Source organism: Dermacentor andersoni, chromosome 1, assembly GCF_023375885.2.
Source record: "Dermacentor andersoni chromosome 1, qqDerAnde1_hic_scaffold, whole genome shotgun sequence".
Classification (NCBI taxonomy): Eukaryota; Metazoa; Arthropoda; class Arachnida; order Ixodida; family Ixodidae; genus Dermacentor; species Dermacentor andersoni.
Genome location: NC_092814.1, coordinates 28628534 through 28647909, shown reverse-complemented (window position 1 = coordinate 28647909; position 19376 = coordinate 28628534). Strand labels below are relative to the sequence as shown.

The following is a 19376-nucleotide window of genomic DNA, read 5'->3' as shown; positions in this document are numbered from 1 at the left end:
TTATCCAAGATGATTCCAAGAAATTTTGTAGACGCAGATGTATGAATGAGGTGTCCACAAAGTGTCGCCGCTAAGGAAATGTTTGGCGATAACTGAGGGGAATGAAACACCATGAATTTTGTCTTCGATGGTTTCATACGTAATGCGTCCGTCACGCAGCATGAATGAACGTTGTTAAAATCGACATTTAGTAGGTCTTGTAGCGTAAGTGCATGTATAGCAAAAATTGTGGTATCATTAGCATAAAGGAGAGCGGTAGTGTGTTTCCACCTAAGCGGTAAATCTTTAAGAGCAAGAATAAAAGGGGCCCAAAGATTGGTCGCCGGGAACGCCTATGTTAGTGATTTTTGCTGTTCAGAAATAAACATTTACTTTAGCAACCTGCGTCCGATAAGTAAGATAGCTTTGAGTCCGTTGTAAAGGTGATCCAAATATGTCGTAACAATCAATATTCCGTAACACTCAATCAATATAGCGTGAGGGATAGGTGAAGACAACTCGTTTGCAGACAGAATTTACTTTTTTGTAGAACTTTACGCAACATTCGCGAAATCATAAAACGGGCTAAAATTCGCAAAGCTTACTAAAAATTTGGGAGACTTCGTAGGCATACTGTTACCAATTTTACGATTGCACTATTTTATCGCTCTTGATAGGATTATTTCATTGCGATTGCGTCATTTTTGCCCCTTTTATTTATTTCACCCCTTTGACGATTCCTTTCTGGTTGCTCGCTGCAGTACACCTGGCTGCTTCCACCCTAAACGAATTCGCGACGGTCTGCGCGGGCATTAAATTTATACTTGCGGAGTGCTTCGTCGTGGGCGTTGCAGGGGTTGGTGTGGCAGCGCATTTCCCATCTTCATTACATTCGTGCCCAAGTTAGAATATCCGCGTTGGAACTTTCAAATGCTTCGTACCTAATATAATTTTAAGCTTGTCTTGGTGTAAGAATTATTTACAAGAGTCATTTTACTGCGACACTAATCAGAACACTATAAGAGGCGCGTTGCCGGCGCGTCGCGGTATCAACGCGCATGCGCCCTGTTGGCTTAGATTGGCTACACAGGGACGCGTAGCGCGTTTATCTGCAAAAGCGTCGAAGCCAAGTCGACCTCGAGCAGGGTATGAGACCAGCCAGCTAGTGCTCCCCCGCGGTGTGATACGAGGGATGAACCTCGCTCAGCCGGCCAGGCTTCCAGTCCTGCTGGCATGAGCGTCAGCATCGCTCCCGTTGAGTGGCGGTGTGCTTATACCTCGGTGCATACACACTGTACTGAGCGGAAAGGACGGCAAAACATTAACTGGCAGCTAGGCGAGTTGGTACAAGGGTTGTTTCTTCGAAACGGCGCCACAGAAAGACACCAACACGTAATAGCGGTGCTTGTGTTCGTATGGTGTCATTCTGCGTTCGTGGTTTTTTTTTTTTCGAAGAAATGGACAGTAAACGTCAATCCAGCGCTGACAAACTCCGACAGCCTTCTCCGTCGACCTCATCGCGTGCGCCATCGAGGTGCGACGCCACCTTCCGACGTTGCTCGATGCGCCATCGTGCGCCTTGTGGCTGCGATTTTCCTGCGTGCTGCCAAGCAGCGCATGCCTCGCGTGCTGCGTCCCGCCATGCCACCTCCACGTATTGTTACAACACCCTGCGAGGAGCGCGAGTTTAGCGCTAAACCTTAATTGTTATCGCTATTAATGTTTCGCCTTTCGGGCGAAATTGCAACCTTTCTACAGGTGTTACAGTCGAGCGCTTCTGCAAAGGACGTCTCTAGAACTAAATACCCTGTGTAACAAAGCAATAATTCTGTCCTGGTTTAATGTGAGCCATGCTGTCCAAGACCTTTACAACCTAGTGACCTGTCTAACGAATGGTTTTGGAGGCCCCAAGCGACGTATTATGAAGGCGTTCGACTGTATACGTATAATCCTTGCATGGCGTTTACAACAAAGTGTATGTACATAATAGCCTTGAACAACAAAATGACCTGAGAGAAATTTTTTTGACCAGCTATCTCTTCTGTCGACCTTTTCATGTTAGCTGTGCACCTGCTCTGCTAGAAAAAGTTTTTTACACTGTTTTAATGTCCCTACAGCTTTATTACGCATTAAAGGGCGGGCCCGGGCCGTGCGGTAAAATTCGGTCAGTGCTGTGCTAGCAGTAGGAGCCGTCTCACTGCACAAAAAGCATGTATAGCTGGATTTTAGTTCTCCTGAGCGAATCCTTTCTTTAGCGGTGGTGATAGGCCTGCTCCCAAGAAAGAATGAAGTAACGCATACGCACCTCGTCTATATACAGAGGACTCCGGTGCGATCCGGTGCGAGGACTCCGGTGAGACATGAGTCGAGAAGTTAGGTAGTGCTTCAAGCCGGGAGAAGCCGCGCTGAATAGACGTGGATCCATAATAGAATCTGATTTTTTATTTGTAAAAGTCAATGTCACGTAGTAGAACAGCAGCAGCATTGCGTCGGAAGATAAGCGTATCGCCAGAGCGGCCAATTTCATCGCCTGCTCCGGAGGTTTCTCAATAATGTGCGTATTGCTATCTTTCGGGTTACTATACAATCTTTTTTATTTTATCGTTAACATAATTTTTTTAATATCCTGAGGCATGCGGCCCAATGCAACTGCCTGAGCAAAATTGCTGTGGAGGTGAACATTATATGCACTAAGAAGCAAAATTAATGTTTGAATAATTAGCCCGGTTTCGCTATAATTTTTAAATAAATTACTTTGCAGCACATTTCACTTTACGAATTGCAGCCGGTCACTTCGAACGCTGTATCCACTAAGAACGAACTATGATGATGATACCAGTTTCGACCTATATGCATTACAAATATTGTGACGAAATGCATTGGTATTCCAGTAACTCTTGAGCTTCACTACCTAAAGAGGCGTTCTGTTAAAAAAGAAAGTGGAGCAACAGTGCATTTTTAAAAGTTTGACAGTACTTATCTCGAAATTGGCGCTAGTTTCAAAATTCGTTCGAAGTCAATGCGCCTTTGAAATCGATGGTTTCAATACGTGTGCTGCATATGTGCTCTAAAGTAATTAGTTAAGAAATTATTTAATGAAATTTAGTTTATTAGTCATTATGCATTATTACCAGTGTATGTAATGCCCGCTTCTTTGAGTAATTCATCTCAGTGAGTCAATTAGTGCTATGTGCCACATGTTATATTTAAAAAAAAACGTTAACATTAAAATGAAAGCACCCGGTATACCGGGTGGTCATATTTAAGTTTTACATAATCCTTAAAAATCCATTGGGGCAGATGGCATAATTCCATTCCTTGAGATGGAATGTTCAAAGAGATTGGCATTACTTGCGTGGTAAATCAAAACGCATTATACTAATTAACAGCAATTAACTAATTTATCTTTAATTACTTTACGCCACATCTTGCACAATGCGGATTGTAGCCAGTGAGTTGGCAAGGCGCATTCACTTACAGAGATATCTTCGCACCTGGTTAACCTCCCTGCCTTTCCCCTTTCTTCCGTCTCTTTTTCGAGATATACATTGCCAAAGCGTGCGACGAAATACATGGGCGTTCCAGTTACTATTGTGCTTTAATGCATAACAGAGCGTTTTATAGAAATGTAGGTGGAACAACAATGCATTTTTACAGCGAGTTTGTGGCGCATATCTCAAAACCCGTGGCATCCTTAAAAGTTTTTCCTGGTGGATATGCCTTGCAAGCTAACCGACTACAATCGTAAACAGTAATATGTGCCGTAATGTAATTAATTAAGAGTGAGTTTCTGTTGATTAGTTGATTATGTGTTTCGATTCCTCGTGCATGTCCGCCGCTTCGAGTAATCCAGATCAAGGACTCTAATATCTGCCACCGCTGATTTTTGAAAATTCCGTAATGACAGCCCGTTAGACGCCGTATAAACATTTTCCTTCACAGGCGCCACCATATTGCGTAAGCAGTTGCACCATCTATGGGAAGTCGGCATGCTAGCTTGGGCTCCGTGTTGTATGCCATGGTATACATGCGCCCGGCGGCAGTTTCTGGTTGTTGTTCTCGCGCGGTCTGTTAATTAAGCATGACGGGGCGCCTTCTAAGTGCGAAACGGTTCCATGAGACGTGTTGAAGTGATACACGACTGCGTGACCGGAGTTTCTGCTGGCGCTGAGGCACACGAAGCACCCAGCACAATGTAAAAAAACTAAATTAAGGGGTCACCCAGCACGATGTTAAAAATGTTAAATTATGGGGTCACCCAGCCCGATGGTAAAAATATTAAATTATGGCGTTTTACGTGCCAAAACCACGATCCCATCAGTCACGCCGTAGGGGGGAACTTCGGAATAATTTTGACCACCTGGGCTTCTTTAAGGTGAACCTAGATCTAAGTACACGGGGGTTTTTACATTTCGCCCCCATCGAAAGCGGCCGCCGTGACCGGGATTTGATTCCGCGACCCCGTGCTTAGCAGCGCAACACCAAAGCCACTAAGCAACCGCGCAGGGTTCCCAGCGCGATGTGTGCGCGCGCGTTTGAGCCTACAATCAGTGTCGGAGACCAGCGCTATGCATTTCTGAAAACTTGTTTCGCGAATGTGACATTACTACAGCATTCTCACCGTAATTCGAAGCTGTGGTTTAGCAGCAACGAGTAGTCACTAAACCTGCGAGCCTCTTCGAATGTACCTTCGTGTGTTGACCCGACAGAGAAACCATCCCCTGTCGTCACTCAATGCCACCCACCAAGGTTCCAGCTTTTCAAGGACTCTATCGCGTTATCCGAATATTCTGCTGTCAGGATTTTCTCCCGCCTGTATTCCCAGAATACCCTCGTGGGTCCCGCCTAAACCTTTCCTTACACTGCAGATCCCTGGAATTACAAAAAAAAGTAATCCATTGCATCCATTGGCCTCGAGCAAGTTACGCTGTTTCCCATTTCTGCAGAGTATGGAGGTACTGTACAAGTGTATGCCGATGGATCTGACACACCATATGCCTCCACTGCAGCCTTCGTCATCCCACGTATGATCATCGCTCGGCAGTTTAAACTGCACCATTGGTCAACATCAACTGCCGCAGAACTTGTTGCTATCCGGTAGGCACTTCGATTTCTCTCCGAGAAGCCTCCTCACACATGGACGATGTTGTGCGATTCCAAGCCAGCTCTTCAAACGATTGACTATGTCCTCAGACTGGGCCCATATTATTCAATGGCTATAGTAAGTACAGAGCATCTCGATCATGCAAATAGAAATGACCACCAATGTCACCTTTCAGTGGACGCCTTCACACTGTGGCGTGATAGGGAACGAACAGGCAGACGCTGAAGCGAAAACTGCTTTAAATAATGCTTCTGAAGTACACATTCCGTTCTCACGAACAGACACAAACGCCCTACTTCGTTGCGTAATACGCAACCGTACTTTGGAACACTGGAGCCTACCAGATCGACGACACAAGAGAGTACATAAGTGGGACCAAGAAATGAAGTGTTTGTTTACCTCACAAGCTCAAAAGAAGCCAAGCAAGCATGGTGCACCGAATTCACCTTGGTGTCGCATTCACCAACCGTTAGAGACATCTGACAGGTTGCAGTGACAGTAGCCCAAACTGTGAATACTGTCAAGTACCCAAAACACTTGATCAAATATTTTGCGTTTGTAACGCGTACGCGCAACAACGGCAGCAACTGGTCTCTTGCATTGCAAACGTCGATAAAAGACCGCTATCAGACGAGCTTCTTTTAGGTCCTTGGCCGTTCTTGTGTCTGTTCCGCACGACAAATTAATCTTCAAACTTAGAATCATTGGCATACCTCACATTTTCATAAACTGGATTATTGCTTACCTAACCAAACGCACTCAGCACTTTGCAATTGGTCAACATAGCTCTGCCACTGTCCCAGTCACATTAGGGGTGCCCCAAGGTAGTGTCTTGGGGCCTTTTATTGTTTCTAATGTATATAAATGACACCGGTAAAACCATAACTCCTGGTGTGCAATTTAGACTGTTTGCCGATAATTGTATTTTGTACAGTGATATCACTTGTCAGACTGATCACACTGTCCTCGAAATGAGTTTAATTAACATATTGCAGTGGTGTAATGAATGGGGTATTTTTGTTAACGCTAATAAATACGTATGTATTCGTATTACTCGTAAAAAAAAAACCACTGACTTTTTCTTATACGCTAGGTTCTTCAGCTCTGCGTGAGACTAACAACTTCAAATACTTAGGTGTTACTTTGACTTCCACATTGTCGTGGAACATGCAAATTAATGATATTTTTTCTTCTGCTTTGCGCAAGCTTTGTTTCCTAAGACGAAATCTGAAAAATGCTTCGCCTAATGTAAAATTACTGTTATTTTTCATTTATTAGACCAAAGTTAGAGTATGCATGTATATCATGGGATCCTTACACTAAATCAAATATCGCGCGTCTTGAAAAAATACAGACAGGCAGTTAGGTTTTTATTTGATAAATTTGCAAGACTGGATTCTGCCTCAAAAATTATGACCGAAAATTCCACACGCACTCTTGAATCGCGCCGAAAGCAGTAAGGCTTGAATTCCTTTCACTTCTTCTCAACAACAGGCTTGAAATGAAACCATCGACTTACATAACGCCTGCAATAACACGGCACACAAGACAGCACCATCTGGACTCCCTAACACCCTATGATGCTCGAACTGACACGTTTAAATTTTCTTTTTTTCCCCAGAACAATATCAGACTGGAACGACAGATTACAGACACAGTGTGACTAAAAGTTGTATAAATTTGTACTTGCTTGTTCCTAATTTATTCTCTTTTGTTTGCATTATATTTCCCCTCTGATTGTACCGAAAGGTCTGCAGTATGTACTAAATAAATAAATAAATAAATGAATAAATAATTAAATGCAGACAGCGCAGCCTTGATAACAAGCGCCGCTATAGCGTTTCTCCAAGCCACTGGGCTGGACACACGCCTTTAGGAATGACATAACGCTGTGACCTTGTATATAGGCACCTCTTCCTTACATCAACATCATCATTCATCAGTCTTTTTCTGCCCCGTCCCTTTTCCCCAGTGTAGAGGAGCAGGTCGAGCTCTCTGCCTTTCTGTAAATCTCTCCTTCTCTCTCTCTCTCTCTCTCTCTCTCTCTCAAATTGTTATCTGTAGGTACACTGCGGGAGTACCTCGCTCGATGGACACGGTTTCCGCCTTCGAATACAATCGTTTCGGCAACGGAGAACACCATACCGTACACTGTGAATCACACTTGCCGAGCGGCCGAGCGACCGGCTGCGGACTGCACGAGCGCCCGAAGCAGTGGTATATACCGGGTTGTAGATCTGTGCTATGTATAACGCATGGTCCAAGCGTACGTCATTACCGTGTGAGGTCTTATTGAGGCGTTACCCAGTGGTCTATTTTTTTTTATATCAAAAGAAGAGGATGAAAACCGATTTTTTTTTTTTCGTTCGTCCCATCATCTACGACGTACTCACCCGTTTTACGGACATTATGTGCTCACCAATACCCGTCGTATTCTTTTTATGCGATCCCCTCTTAATATTACTGGTTTACAGGGCAAAAAGGCAATGCTGAAGCGCAACGCTTGAGTGTATCATGCTCGTCTGCCAACCGCAGTGATCGCTGCGTTGAGCAACGCCATCGGCCTCATACAGGAGGCAAACGTAGGCATAGCCTAGGAATTTCAAATCTACTAGACTTGAAATTCGTAACAACGTGTCTGCCGCGAATATTTGATAACGATTGACGCTTCAATGTTTCGAGGTGCCATTAGGTTCGCCGCACACGAGCACCTCTATGTTTTAGTTCTTACGCCAACCGATCAGATAATGACGAGATTTCCCATTTCACGCCGCTGCTCTTCTTTGAATAAAAACCGATACAGGCAAAATAGTTCACAACACGCACACGCACGGCCACTGATGATGCGCGTCGTCTTTTTCGAAGCCAAGAGAAATTTCTGCATACTGTAGTTACCGCTGCACCGAAAGGCTGCACAGTGGTTCTTCGGCGACTTTGTACGAACTCAGGTCACGTGAATTTGACGGACAACGAGCTAAAACATCCCCGAATCGTTCCGCAGCACGCGACGACAACACATTCAAACAGCGCCGCGCCGGCTCGCACGAGAGAGAGAGAGGAGGAGGAAGGACTCGCCGCACACTCTTTCCTCCTCAGTCAATGAAAAGATCTATATGCTATTGCTGCAAAATAAATATTTTTTTCTTTTTTATGACTACACGTGTGGCAACGTGCTTACCTACCTTGTCACGATGAATTCTACTGTTGTCAATATTGTGCTCCGTTGACTGTAAACGAGCTAATAATTACTAAATGAAAAACGCACGCCCTGCCATATAGATGTGAGGTCGGAGCATCCACGAGCAACTTCGCGTAGAAATTGCCCGCTTGTTCGCACTATCGCACGAAGGAATCGTGACGTGAGCCGTGGCTGGCGAATATGCACGGAGCTTTATATTGGCCTCTATATAGCGATAAACTCTGTTATTATCTTCGACTGCGACCCTAATACATTACTTCGGTAACCCAGCATCCATGTATGACACAAACATATCATGATATTGGTATCCCACTGGTGTTGATCTGACACGCGACATGTGTTTCTCTGATAAGTATTTGTGAAACGATAAGTGGTAACAATAATCATTCACATATCTGTTGCTGTTGTGGGCAAGTCACCACTGGAATCGTTTGGAACAGAAGAGAAAGTCTTCGCGTCGAGCACAGTCAAAAGAGTTCACAAAAGATTGACAAAGCAGGCGCGTCCGACCCGCATCTCTTGCTTCTCGTCTTGTCTTGACCATTTCGCTGCCTGCGTCTCCAACAGGCCTCCTCACGGAGTGCTGGTATCCTTTATAAATGCGTAAGCATTTTTATGCCTACCCAACGAAAAAACTCGTCCGTCCGTCCGTCGGTCCCTCCGTCCGTCCGTCCGTCAGGTAGGACAATCGCTTTCAATATAGGGCCCGCAGTAGCGAGCGAATTGACCTTCGTGCTGCCTCTCGCTTCAACGTGAACTAAGCGGCCAGAACACAACGCACACGAAGCCATCAGCACTCGGCGCACTCTGTTCCCATCGCAGATCGCTTTCCAGATAGGGCACGCGTGGCCGCACCATACGCAGCTGCCGCCAGAGTACGGTTGATCGCGGTTGATAATGGTTCGCATTGAGTAGAAGCAGCGTCATCGAGCACGTCTACGTACGAGGTCTACCAGACGTGAAACTGTTCAGTTACGTCACGTACCACAGCACGCATCGACCAGTGCTAATATTCCACGAAGCAGCGGAATCATCCAGATGAACCATCATATAACACGAGTGAACATTGCTACTATTCTCCTCTTCTTCGTCATCTCATGCTGGTCTCACTTAACATTTCGGTGTCGCAACCACGCTTCTCCCTTTCCCGATTCGTTCGCGATGTTTCTCGCAATTATTCCAAACACAAGAGCATACGACGACGAAACAACAGGTAATTAGTAGCAAATGCTCAAGCATCACTTAGACAACTCTTACAGGAGATTCTGCTCGTAAAATTTTGCACCTTTTAATAACTGTCGACGACATAGTCGATTTTAATGCGAAGCATTCTACGTGAATTTCAAGCCCTTTGAGTGTATATATATATCTAGCCTTCTACGCTGCGGGGCTGGCGGTGCCTACCAGCTATATGTGCTCATCACGTTGCCGGCGTGGTCGCGGCATCGTCGTCATTCGAGCTCCACCATCCGACTGTCGCCGCTGGTTCTCGCGTACTATACCTGCGCCGAACCAGGTGGCGCGCACAAGAAGATCCCGGCATGCCGGTTGCGGAGCACCGGTCGGTGGTTACTTCCCTACGAACAGCGATTCAAAGGCAAGTTTCCCATCCCGTGCACGCCAATCCCGGGCTCCCGGAAGAAGCTCTTGGACGGCCACAGTTACGTCGAGAAGAGCGTCAAGTCGGGCATTGTGTTCCTCAGAGGTTTACTGAAGCAGCTCGAGGATGGCGTACTGCTGGGCGCAGAGAAAAGGGACCATGCTCGCAATGATCGAGCAGCTAGGCAAGCCCACGTTCTTTCTCACCCTCAGCACGTCCGAACTCCACGATGAGCGCCTACTGGAAGTCAGTGACCGAGTCAAAGAGCCGGTTGAGACGCGCCGCCGCAGGGCCGATGCCATATACAGCTAACTGCAAAATGCTTCGCATAACTTCGATTTCCACAGTACGTGCGATGTGCATAACTTTATTTATTTATTTATTTATTTATTTATTTATTTATTTATTTATTTATTTATTTATTTATTACCACATTGTACAATGTGTAGATGGTTTGCTTCGTCCTCGCCTATCCTCCCCCCCCCCCCTCCTCACCTGAACGGCAGTCCTTGCTGACTGCCGTTCAGGTGTCAGTAAACGTAGCTAGACAGTTACAGCGCGACCAGAGTAATTTCTTTGCTGTCCTCTAATTCATGTTATTTAACAATAAATAACCATTTACTGCTACTGCTTCGTTCTAGTCAGCGCATTGCCTCTATAGTATTCATTTATTTATCATTTATTTATTTATTTTTAATACCCTAAAGGCCCCGAAAGGCATTACATAGGGGGGGGGGGGGGCGGGATACAATTCACACATGATATGTCAACACAATAACAAGGACTGAAGAGAACAATCAAGCACAGATTTGGGTAAAGAGTCAGTTTGTAAAAAAAAAAAGAAATTAGGGTGAGAGTACAGGGTACAATTCACACTTGCAATACATGGCACGCTTCAACAAGGCACACGCGGCAGGTGAATGTTGGAAAAATACACATTTAAAAATGTTATATATATACAAAACAGGCCAAGCAAGAAGTGGCAGCTGAACATTTTATACATTTAAAAATGTGCGCAGAGTCAGTGATTGTTACCATATCTTGGGGTAGGGCGTTTCATTCACTGATAACACCAAAGGAGAATTTTGGAATTTTTTGGTCCTAGCAAATATGGGATACAGTTGGCATATATGGTTATTGCGGTTAGACAGATAATGGGCCGGCAAGGTGGGAGCCGATGAAAAAGATGAACCGCAATAGTAAAGGGAGCGAAAAAAAGAGACGGAAATATTTCTGTCGTGTGCCAAGATCCGGAAAATTAAGGGTCTGATTTAATGCAGACACTTCGGTATCGAGAGTAGGAGCGCAAAATAAAGCACGCAGCCTTATATTGAATAGATTCGATGCAATCAGAAAGGTTAGCTGCGCGAGGGTTCCAAATAAAAGAGGCGTAATCGAGGGTTGCTCTGATAAGGGAAATTCACTAAGAGGGAATAAGGAAATTCCACCTGCTCTCACGCCCAACTACTATCACAATGAATTTTCCGCGGTGCAGCCGTATGCCACAATTATACCGCGAAGATGCGAGCATATTCTCGCAAAGGCAAGGACTAATGCCTTACATTATTTGCAGATTATGTAGGAGGAGGAGGAAAAGAAGGAAGGAAAGGTAGGGAGGTCAACCAGATGCACGTCCGGTTTGCTACCCTACACGTGGGAAGTTGCTTGAGCGCTGATGATGGCAAGTCCGACTTTTTCCGAAGTCCTGGGATTGTAAGGTTCACTTGAGTACGGCGCATACACCATGGACGAATAGAAGGCCTTGCCGCAGGTGCGTAACCTGACCTGAAAAAGGCACGGTGCGTGAAGACAGCCCCACTGAATGTCGTGTGGGGCCTATCTACTGGGAGACTTGCTAAGTGGTGGGTAGGGGTCCGGGCGAAGTAATACAGCGACTGCACACACGTCTACACTGATGGATCAACTACATCAACCAGTTCCGGCGGCGCTGTAGTTATACCAGCAATGAGAATAACCAAGCGGTTCAAGACTTCCCATGTCACTACGTCTACAGCTGCAGAGCTCGCGGCTCTCCGCGACGCGCTTCAAGTGATAAATACTGAAAGCCCTAGAAAATGGGCAGTCTTCTGCGATTCAAGGCCGGCCTTGCAATGTGTGCAGTCATTTCTCCGACATGGAACTCACGATCAGCTCACGTGCGAAATCGCGGAACTTGTCCATCACTTAGGAGAAAAAGGCCATGATATCTCTTTTCAGTGGATACCAGGTCATTGCGGTATCTTGGAAATGATGACGCCGATAAGGCAGCTCGGACGTCAAACCAAGAAGACCACTGCGTCCCCATTCCGCTCTCAAGGACCGACGCCGCGAGACAACTTGGCATTCTGGCACGCACGATCTCCTTAGCAGAGTGGAATACCGTACATACAAGGCGCACAAGACTGTACAGACTAAACCCGTCACTTCAACTCAGACCTCCAGCCGGTGCGCACCGGCGTGAAGCGTCTCTTCTGTGTCGGTTATGGCTTGGAGTGGCCTTCACCAATGCCTACTCAGCACTAAATGGAATGCTGATAGTCCTGCATGTGATGTTTGCGGATGCGAGGAGAACATTGACCACTTATTGTGCCATTGTCCTCAATTTCAAGCACAAAGACAGTATTTGTCCGACACATTGAGGAAACTAGATGATCGTCCTCTGAGTGAACAGACAATATTAGAGCACCGTCCCGACCGATCATCGGCTCAGAAGGCAGTGAAGGCACTTTTGTGTTTTCTCAGAACTTCTGGTTTGCTCGAACGACTTTAACTTAAGTACTGTTCGTACACGTACCTACACCTTCTCTCTCCCTTCTTTCTCTTCCCCTTCTCCCATCCCCCAGTGTAGGGTAGCCAACCAGACTATTGACTGGTTAACATCCCTGCCTTCCTGTATTCTTCTCTCTCTTTACACGTGGGAAGGGGTTTAAGGGATGAAAAGAAAGGAAAGAGAGGGAGGGATGAACGTACTCTTATTGTGAACACGAGCGGTTGTCCATCATTTCAGGCCTACAATAGGTCACTGAGGCCAGTCCATGTCATGAATTATAGCAGTGCAAGCGTCGTTTTATTAGCCTGCGACGCGTGAGGCCATGGTCCGAGAATCTTAGTCTCTGAAAATAGTCTGCTACCTAATAGGTTTAACACCCTCCGAAGAACGTCGCTTTCGATGTCATAGAGATTACAAAACACAACACGTGCTCGATCGTCTCTTCACAGTTGCATGAGTCACAGATCGGTGTGTCGGACATTCCAATGAGGAATGAGTAGGCTTTCGTAAAAGCCACCCCTAACCAGAGGCGGCACAGTAAAGTAACACACACTGAATAATGCCTATTGATATACAACAGAAACAATGCAGCCAAAAAGGTTTAGAAACGAACACACGAATGACCCTTTGTGTAACGGTGGTAGGGGGGGGGGGGTACAGCGATTGACAATCTTCCCACTATCATTAACGTTTACGTCGACTCCCTCTGTAAACACACTAGTCTGGCGGTGCTTGCCCTGTACTCCGCACCCCTATACTCAGCACTTCACACATAATATCGGGAAACCGTAAGCGCCGCCCAAATTTCTCTCACCTCGATGTATCCGGAGGAGCAATTTTCAGACTCGCTGAATGCAAACTCCCTGAACTCGACGCGTGGCAGGTAGTTGCTCCTGACGCGAATAGTCCAGAGGCACGTGAGGCCGCCTTCCGCTTCGGCCAAGTCGGCTGGTGACACGATTGAACCCTCGCTGGCTTCATACAGGCCGCCGCATGCTGTGGAAGAGACACGCAAACCCTTACTCACGAGGCGTTTCGTTCCTTAGGGCTCTTTGCCATTGGATATATGTCCACCAATAGGACTGGCTGGAAATAGCTTTTTCTGAATGTAGGCCTAGTTCAAACCCATGTCTTCGTGTAGGCGCTGGCACTCTATACAATACAAAAATCCTAGTCTTCAAAAGGCATATATTTTATCTTTCTGATATTCAGGCACAAAACTATTACTAGGCATACACACAAGGCCGATTGTGTGCATGGATCTCGATGGGGGTTAAATAGCATTCATTATGTGACCGATGAGGACTAATACGCTGTTGAACTAACTGAATTTCACCATTAGCTTATCGATTATGCTTTCTGTGGCACATGTTGCGATTGGGGAACTGAATCTAGTCAACGCTGAAGCTATGTCCACTTACCAGAAATACTGAGTGAACGTTTGTAGACGAGACGTGCACCCCCTCGAGTGCGCATAAGAAATGTTCTTTCTCATTTCTCTTTATCGCTTTGTACACCTTTCCCCTGTGTATGATATAGAGAACAGGACGGGCGTCTGGCTGATCTCTCAGCCCCTAAAAGTTACAGCGAGCTGCCATTCCATGTGTTATCTCCTCCCAAACGCCTTTCTTGCGCCCTGCCCACGGAAGTACGTGGACGGACAATCATCATCATCATCAGCTTATTATGTAGGCTACAGGACGAAGGCCTCTCCCTGCGATCTCCAATTACCCCTGTCCTGATTCCAACTGCGCCAACTGATTCCAACTTGCACCCGCAAATTTCCTCATTACATCGCCCCACCTAGTCTTCTGCCGTCCTCGACTGCGCTTCCCTTCTCTTGGCACCCATTCTGTAACCCTAGTGGTACACCGGTTATCTAACCCACGCATTACATGACCTGCCCACCTCCACTTTTTTTTCTCGTAATGTCTATTAGAATATCGGCTATACCCGTTTTCTCTATGATCCATAGCGCTCTCTTTCTGTCTCTTAACGTTATACCTAGCATTCCTCGTTTCATCGCTCTTTGCGCGCACCTTAACTAGTTCTCAAGTTCCTTTGTCAGCCTCCAAGTTTCTGCCCCCTATGTCAGCACCGGTGAAATGCACTGATTGTACACCTTCATTTTAAATGATAATGGTAAGCTTCCAGTCAGGAGCTGACAATGTCTGCCGAGTGCGCTCCAACCCATTTTCATTCTTTTGTGAATTTCCTTCTCATGATGAGGGTTCCCTGTGAGTAGTTGACTTAGGTAAACGTACTCCTTCACAGACTCTAGAGGCTGACTGACGATCCTGAACTCTTGTTCCCTTGCTCGGTTATTCCTCATTATCTATGTCTTCTGCATATTAATCTTCAACCCAACTCTCATGTTAAGGTCATGTCATGTCATCTCTCTGTTAAGGTACGGCCTCACTTGCGGAATTAAGCGCGCAAAGCCGCGCGCTTAATAACGCGCGCAGCAAAAGGCGCTTTCGCAGCAAGAATTCTCTAGAATAACAGCTTGGGCTTGTTGGTTTTCCATCGTGGTGTTAACAGCGCGAAACGTGGACGGGACAAGAGACGAGAAGACGACACCACAAGCGCTGCCGAAATAAGCGCGCCGCCTTGCGCGCTAATTTCCGCAAGTGAGGACGTACCTTTAAGGTCCTCAATCATTTGTTGTAACTCGTCTCCAGTGTTGATCAACAGGACAATGTCATCTGCATTCCGAAGGTTGCTGAGGTATTCGCCATTTTATCCTTACTCCTAAGCCTTCCCAGTTTAAAAGCTTGAATACTTCTTCCAAGCACGCAGTGAATAGCATTGCAGAGATTGTCTCCTTAATTGTCTGTCCCCTTTCTTTATAGGTATCTTCCTACATTTCTTGTGTAGAATTAAGGTAGCTGTGGAATCTCTGTAGATATTTTTCAAGATAGTTACGTAAGCGGCATGCACCCCTTCATTACGTAATGCCTCTATGACTGGTACCTCTATTGAATCAAATGCCTTTTCATAATCTATGAACGCTATATAGAGAGGCTGATTGTACTTTGCGGATTATTCGATTACCTGATTACTGACATGTATGTGATCCAATGTAAAGTATCCCTTCCTCAAGCCAGCCTGTTCCCTTGGTTGAGTAAAGTCCAGTGTTGCCCTTACTCCATTGGAAATTATCTTGGTGAATATTTGATATAATACTGAGAGTAAGCCAATGGGCCTATAATTTTTCAATTTTTTAACGTCTCCCTCTTTGGGGGTTAGTAAAATGTTTGCATTCTTCCAGATCTCTGGGACCTTTGAACTCGACAGACACTTCGTATAGAGCACCGCCAGTTTTTTAAGTATTATGTCTCCTCAATCTTTGATTAAATCGACTGGTATTCCATCTTCTCCTGCCGCTTTTCTCCGTTTCATGTCTTGCAAGGCCCTTCTAACCTCATCGTCACTTATAGAAGGAGTCTCTGCAACCTGTTCATTACTGCTTCGAATGGAGGTATCGTGCCTCCTCCGGGTACTGTACAGGTCAGTATAGAATTCTTCCGCTTCTTTTACTATATCTTCGAGATTTCTGATGATATTACCCTGCTTATCTTTAGGTGCATACATCTTGGTTTGTCCTATGGCAAGTTTCCTTCTCACTGAAATCATGATGAGTCCATTTTTTACTGCTTCCTCAGCCTTTCTCATGTTATGGTTTCGAATATCCCTTATTTTCTCGTTGTTGATCAGTTTTGACCGTTCCTCGAATCCTATCTGATCTCTTGAGTTGGACACTTTCATTCTTCGTCGTTTCTTTATTAGGTACTTTGTTACTTGTGATCTGCGCAGGGCGAGGGAAATTCGAGATCGCAGGGAGAGGCCTTCGTCCTGCAGTGGACATAAAACACGCTGCTGCTGCTGCTGATGATGACGATGATGATGTTACTTGTGAGAGCTTGCCTACTAGTTGCTTTGGTGCATCACCTCCCACTTCACTTGCTGCCTTTGAAGCCAGCCTAGTTACGGTTTCATGCATTACCCCTGTGCAGTGGCGCAGCTAGATCGTTTGACCACCGGGGCCCATGGTCTTCTGTCAACCCTCCCCCCCCCCAGGGTAGTAAGCAAGGCGAGGATATCGAAAATTTCCGAGGAGGGGGGGAGGGTGATGATTCAACACTAGCACAGCCACCTTGGATACCGCGCATGCCCCCCCCCCCCCCCCCCCCCCCCCCCTTAGCTTTCGTTCCCAGAATTAGCTTTCGTTCCCAGAATGTAGCAGGTATACACGCTGTTTTATTTTCTGCACCAAATAACACAGGGTGCTGCACTGATAACTTGTAATAAGCGCATTTGGATATCTGATGTCAGACTGTAAGGCTTGCCAGCCAATACAGATGCGGCATCGTGGAAAATATGGCTCACAAGTACCAAAGATATTTCAATAAAGTTTTAATTAGCAGTTTTAGCGCCAATATTTCCTTTGTAAAATTGAAGGCCGACAGTTCGATGTTGCCCAAAAACAACTTCAAAAGAATCGTCGTAGGTACTACGGCTTGTAGTAATTTGGCTGTGGGCAGCCCTGAAAGCAAACAAAAATTAAATAGCGTGTCAGTGACGCTGGTCTCCTACCCTATTAGAAAACGTCACCTTCATTCTGCTGCACGGGCATCAATTCTATGGCAATTACGAGTTCTCTTGATACTGATTAACAAAGCCTTTCTTTATTTGTGACTGTTGGCAAACGTCATTATCCAAGCTGCGGTACCACCACAATGTTGGGAACGGAATAGAGCACGCTTCGCGTCGATTTGTGGCGTCACCATGCAAAAAAAAAGAAGGCTGCGATGAAGCCCGTGCCAGCTAAAGCTTGAGCTACTGTTGGTCTGCACACGCAATTGAGAGAATAGAGAGATCGACGTCAGCCATGTACTATTTCATATTTCTTTCGGTACTGCTATACTGGGCCGCCCACAGGGCCAAAGTACTGCAGGCTCTAACATCCAAGGCGATTTTGTTTAGAAAATAAGTTTTTGTTGAGTTAATAATGTAACTTTGGGTCCTCAATTCCCGAATTTCCGCTATAATTGCCAATTAAGCAGTTATTTAAGATATCCTAATGAATTATCTGCCATATTTTGCACGATACCGAGTTCCTAGTGTTCACAAACATACATAACCTGTTAGAATATCGGGACCTATACTCACAAAATTCACCTTTCTGTAAAATTCCGTGCAGCTAAAACAAGACACTGTATTTCTGACATGAAGTTAAAAAACAACAACAAAATGATAAAGACACGGTTAGCTAGGACAACGAGACAGTGTTTTTATTCAACGCCGCGAAACTGATACAAAACCACTACAAACGATACAAAACTGATAAATGGAGCACTGTATACAGGGTCTCCCAGCAAACTTTAGCTACAGTTATAAAATATGCATATGAAACGCAGCTGGATAGAACCAAGGTAATGTTGTAGCGGTTGTAACGGTAAGGTAATGGTGTAAGGTAACGCAAAGTGCATCGAGCGGCCAGTCGCGAGGCAATTTCACGTGTATTCGCGGGTTTATTTCACGTTCGGAAAAACACTTTTATGTAGCACGTATTGAGCAACACAGAAAGCTATATCAGACGCTTTTCATGTTGCTCTACAATTTTCTCATTGGCACTTTTCATCTAATTATATACAGGGCGTCCCAGCTAACTTGGGCCAAGATTTTGAAAAAAACCTATGCGTTCTTCAGAACAGAAATCTCGTGGATGTTGTTAGCGTTTATCTAAACTTACAGGACCATATTAAAGCGACAGCGTTAAAGAGCTCGTGTCGCAGAAAAGCCGGTGTCGGCGGCGTTGGCCGTGAGCGAAAAATCCCGGAAGGCAACTCATAAATAAAAACAACTTGCAAGATGGGCATCGAACCAGGGTCTCCGAAGTGTGAGATGGAGACGCTACCACTCAGCCATGAGTTCGAGGGTTCAATGTGGGACAAAAGCGCCTCTAGTGAATGCGGTGTTGCCTTAGAAACCTGCCGTAGAAAGTTATACTGCTGTGTATATCGGTAATTACTAGCATGTAAATTACAGAAGTCGCAGTTAAACGCGTAGCGAAGTATGTTTCCGCTACATTTCTTCTGTGCTTGCCGCACACGCAGAGCCATCTTGCGGCAAACAGAGAAGACCCCCTCCTCGCATTGTACGGCGCTGTCCCGACAGGTGGCGCCCCACTCGCCCGCTTCTCGCCTTCATCTCGTTTGAGTGCATTGGGGCTGTGCGGGGATCGGGGCGAGGCGCGTCGCGGCCCGGCTGTCCGTGCCGATCACGACGTTTGGCTCGCGTAGATGATTTCGCCCTCCGAATCACCGAGTTCTTTGGTTCGTCCCGCTTGCTCAGGCGCACGTTTCGTTGCCGCGCCGAACGCTGCGTTGCTCGGCGCTCACCGCGTGATTAGTGGGTGCAAAGTCCGATGCGGGGCGCCTCGTAAGTGATCGCTGCGCCGTAGCGCATTGTCTTACACCCCTTGGCGGGTTAACGGGAACGCTGTCGCGTTCCACTTTTGAAGGCAAAGCTTAAGCGTCCTCCATTTTTTTGCTCGTCTTTTTTGAATAATTAGCCGAGATAAATTAATTAACTTTTTAAATATTGCTTGAAACATTCAGGCGGCAATAGGAAAGTTATGGAGCTCCACAAATATTGCCCAACCCAGACACTTCCAACGAGCTAGAGTTAGAGTGGCGGTTTTTATTCGGGAAAAACGAAA

General features: G+C 45.8%; 1 protein-coding gene across 2 annotated transcripts in view; it reads right to left on the bottom strand.

The window, feature by feature from the left end:
- The window catches only part of LOC126545474 (cubilin-like), a 77895-nt gene that overhangs the window by 10912 nt on the left and 47607 nt on the right, over positions 1–19376 (bottom strand). For both annotated transcript variants that reach the window (XM_050193358.3, XM_055061264.2), the window contains exon 7: positions 13467–13648. In XM_050193358.3, the coding sequence (XP_050049315.1) occupies positions 13467–13648 (182 nt within the window). The remainder of the gene's footprint in view (positions 1–13466; positions 13649–19376) is intronic.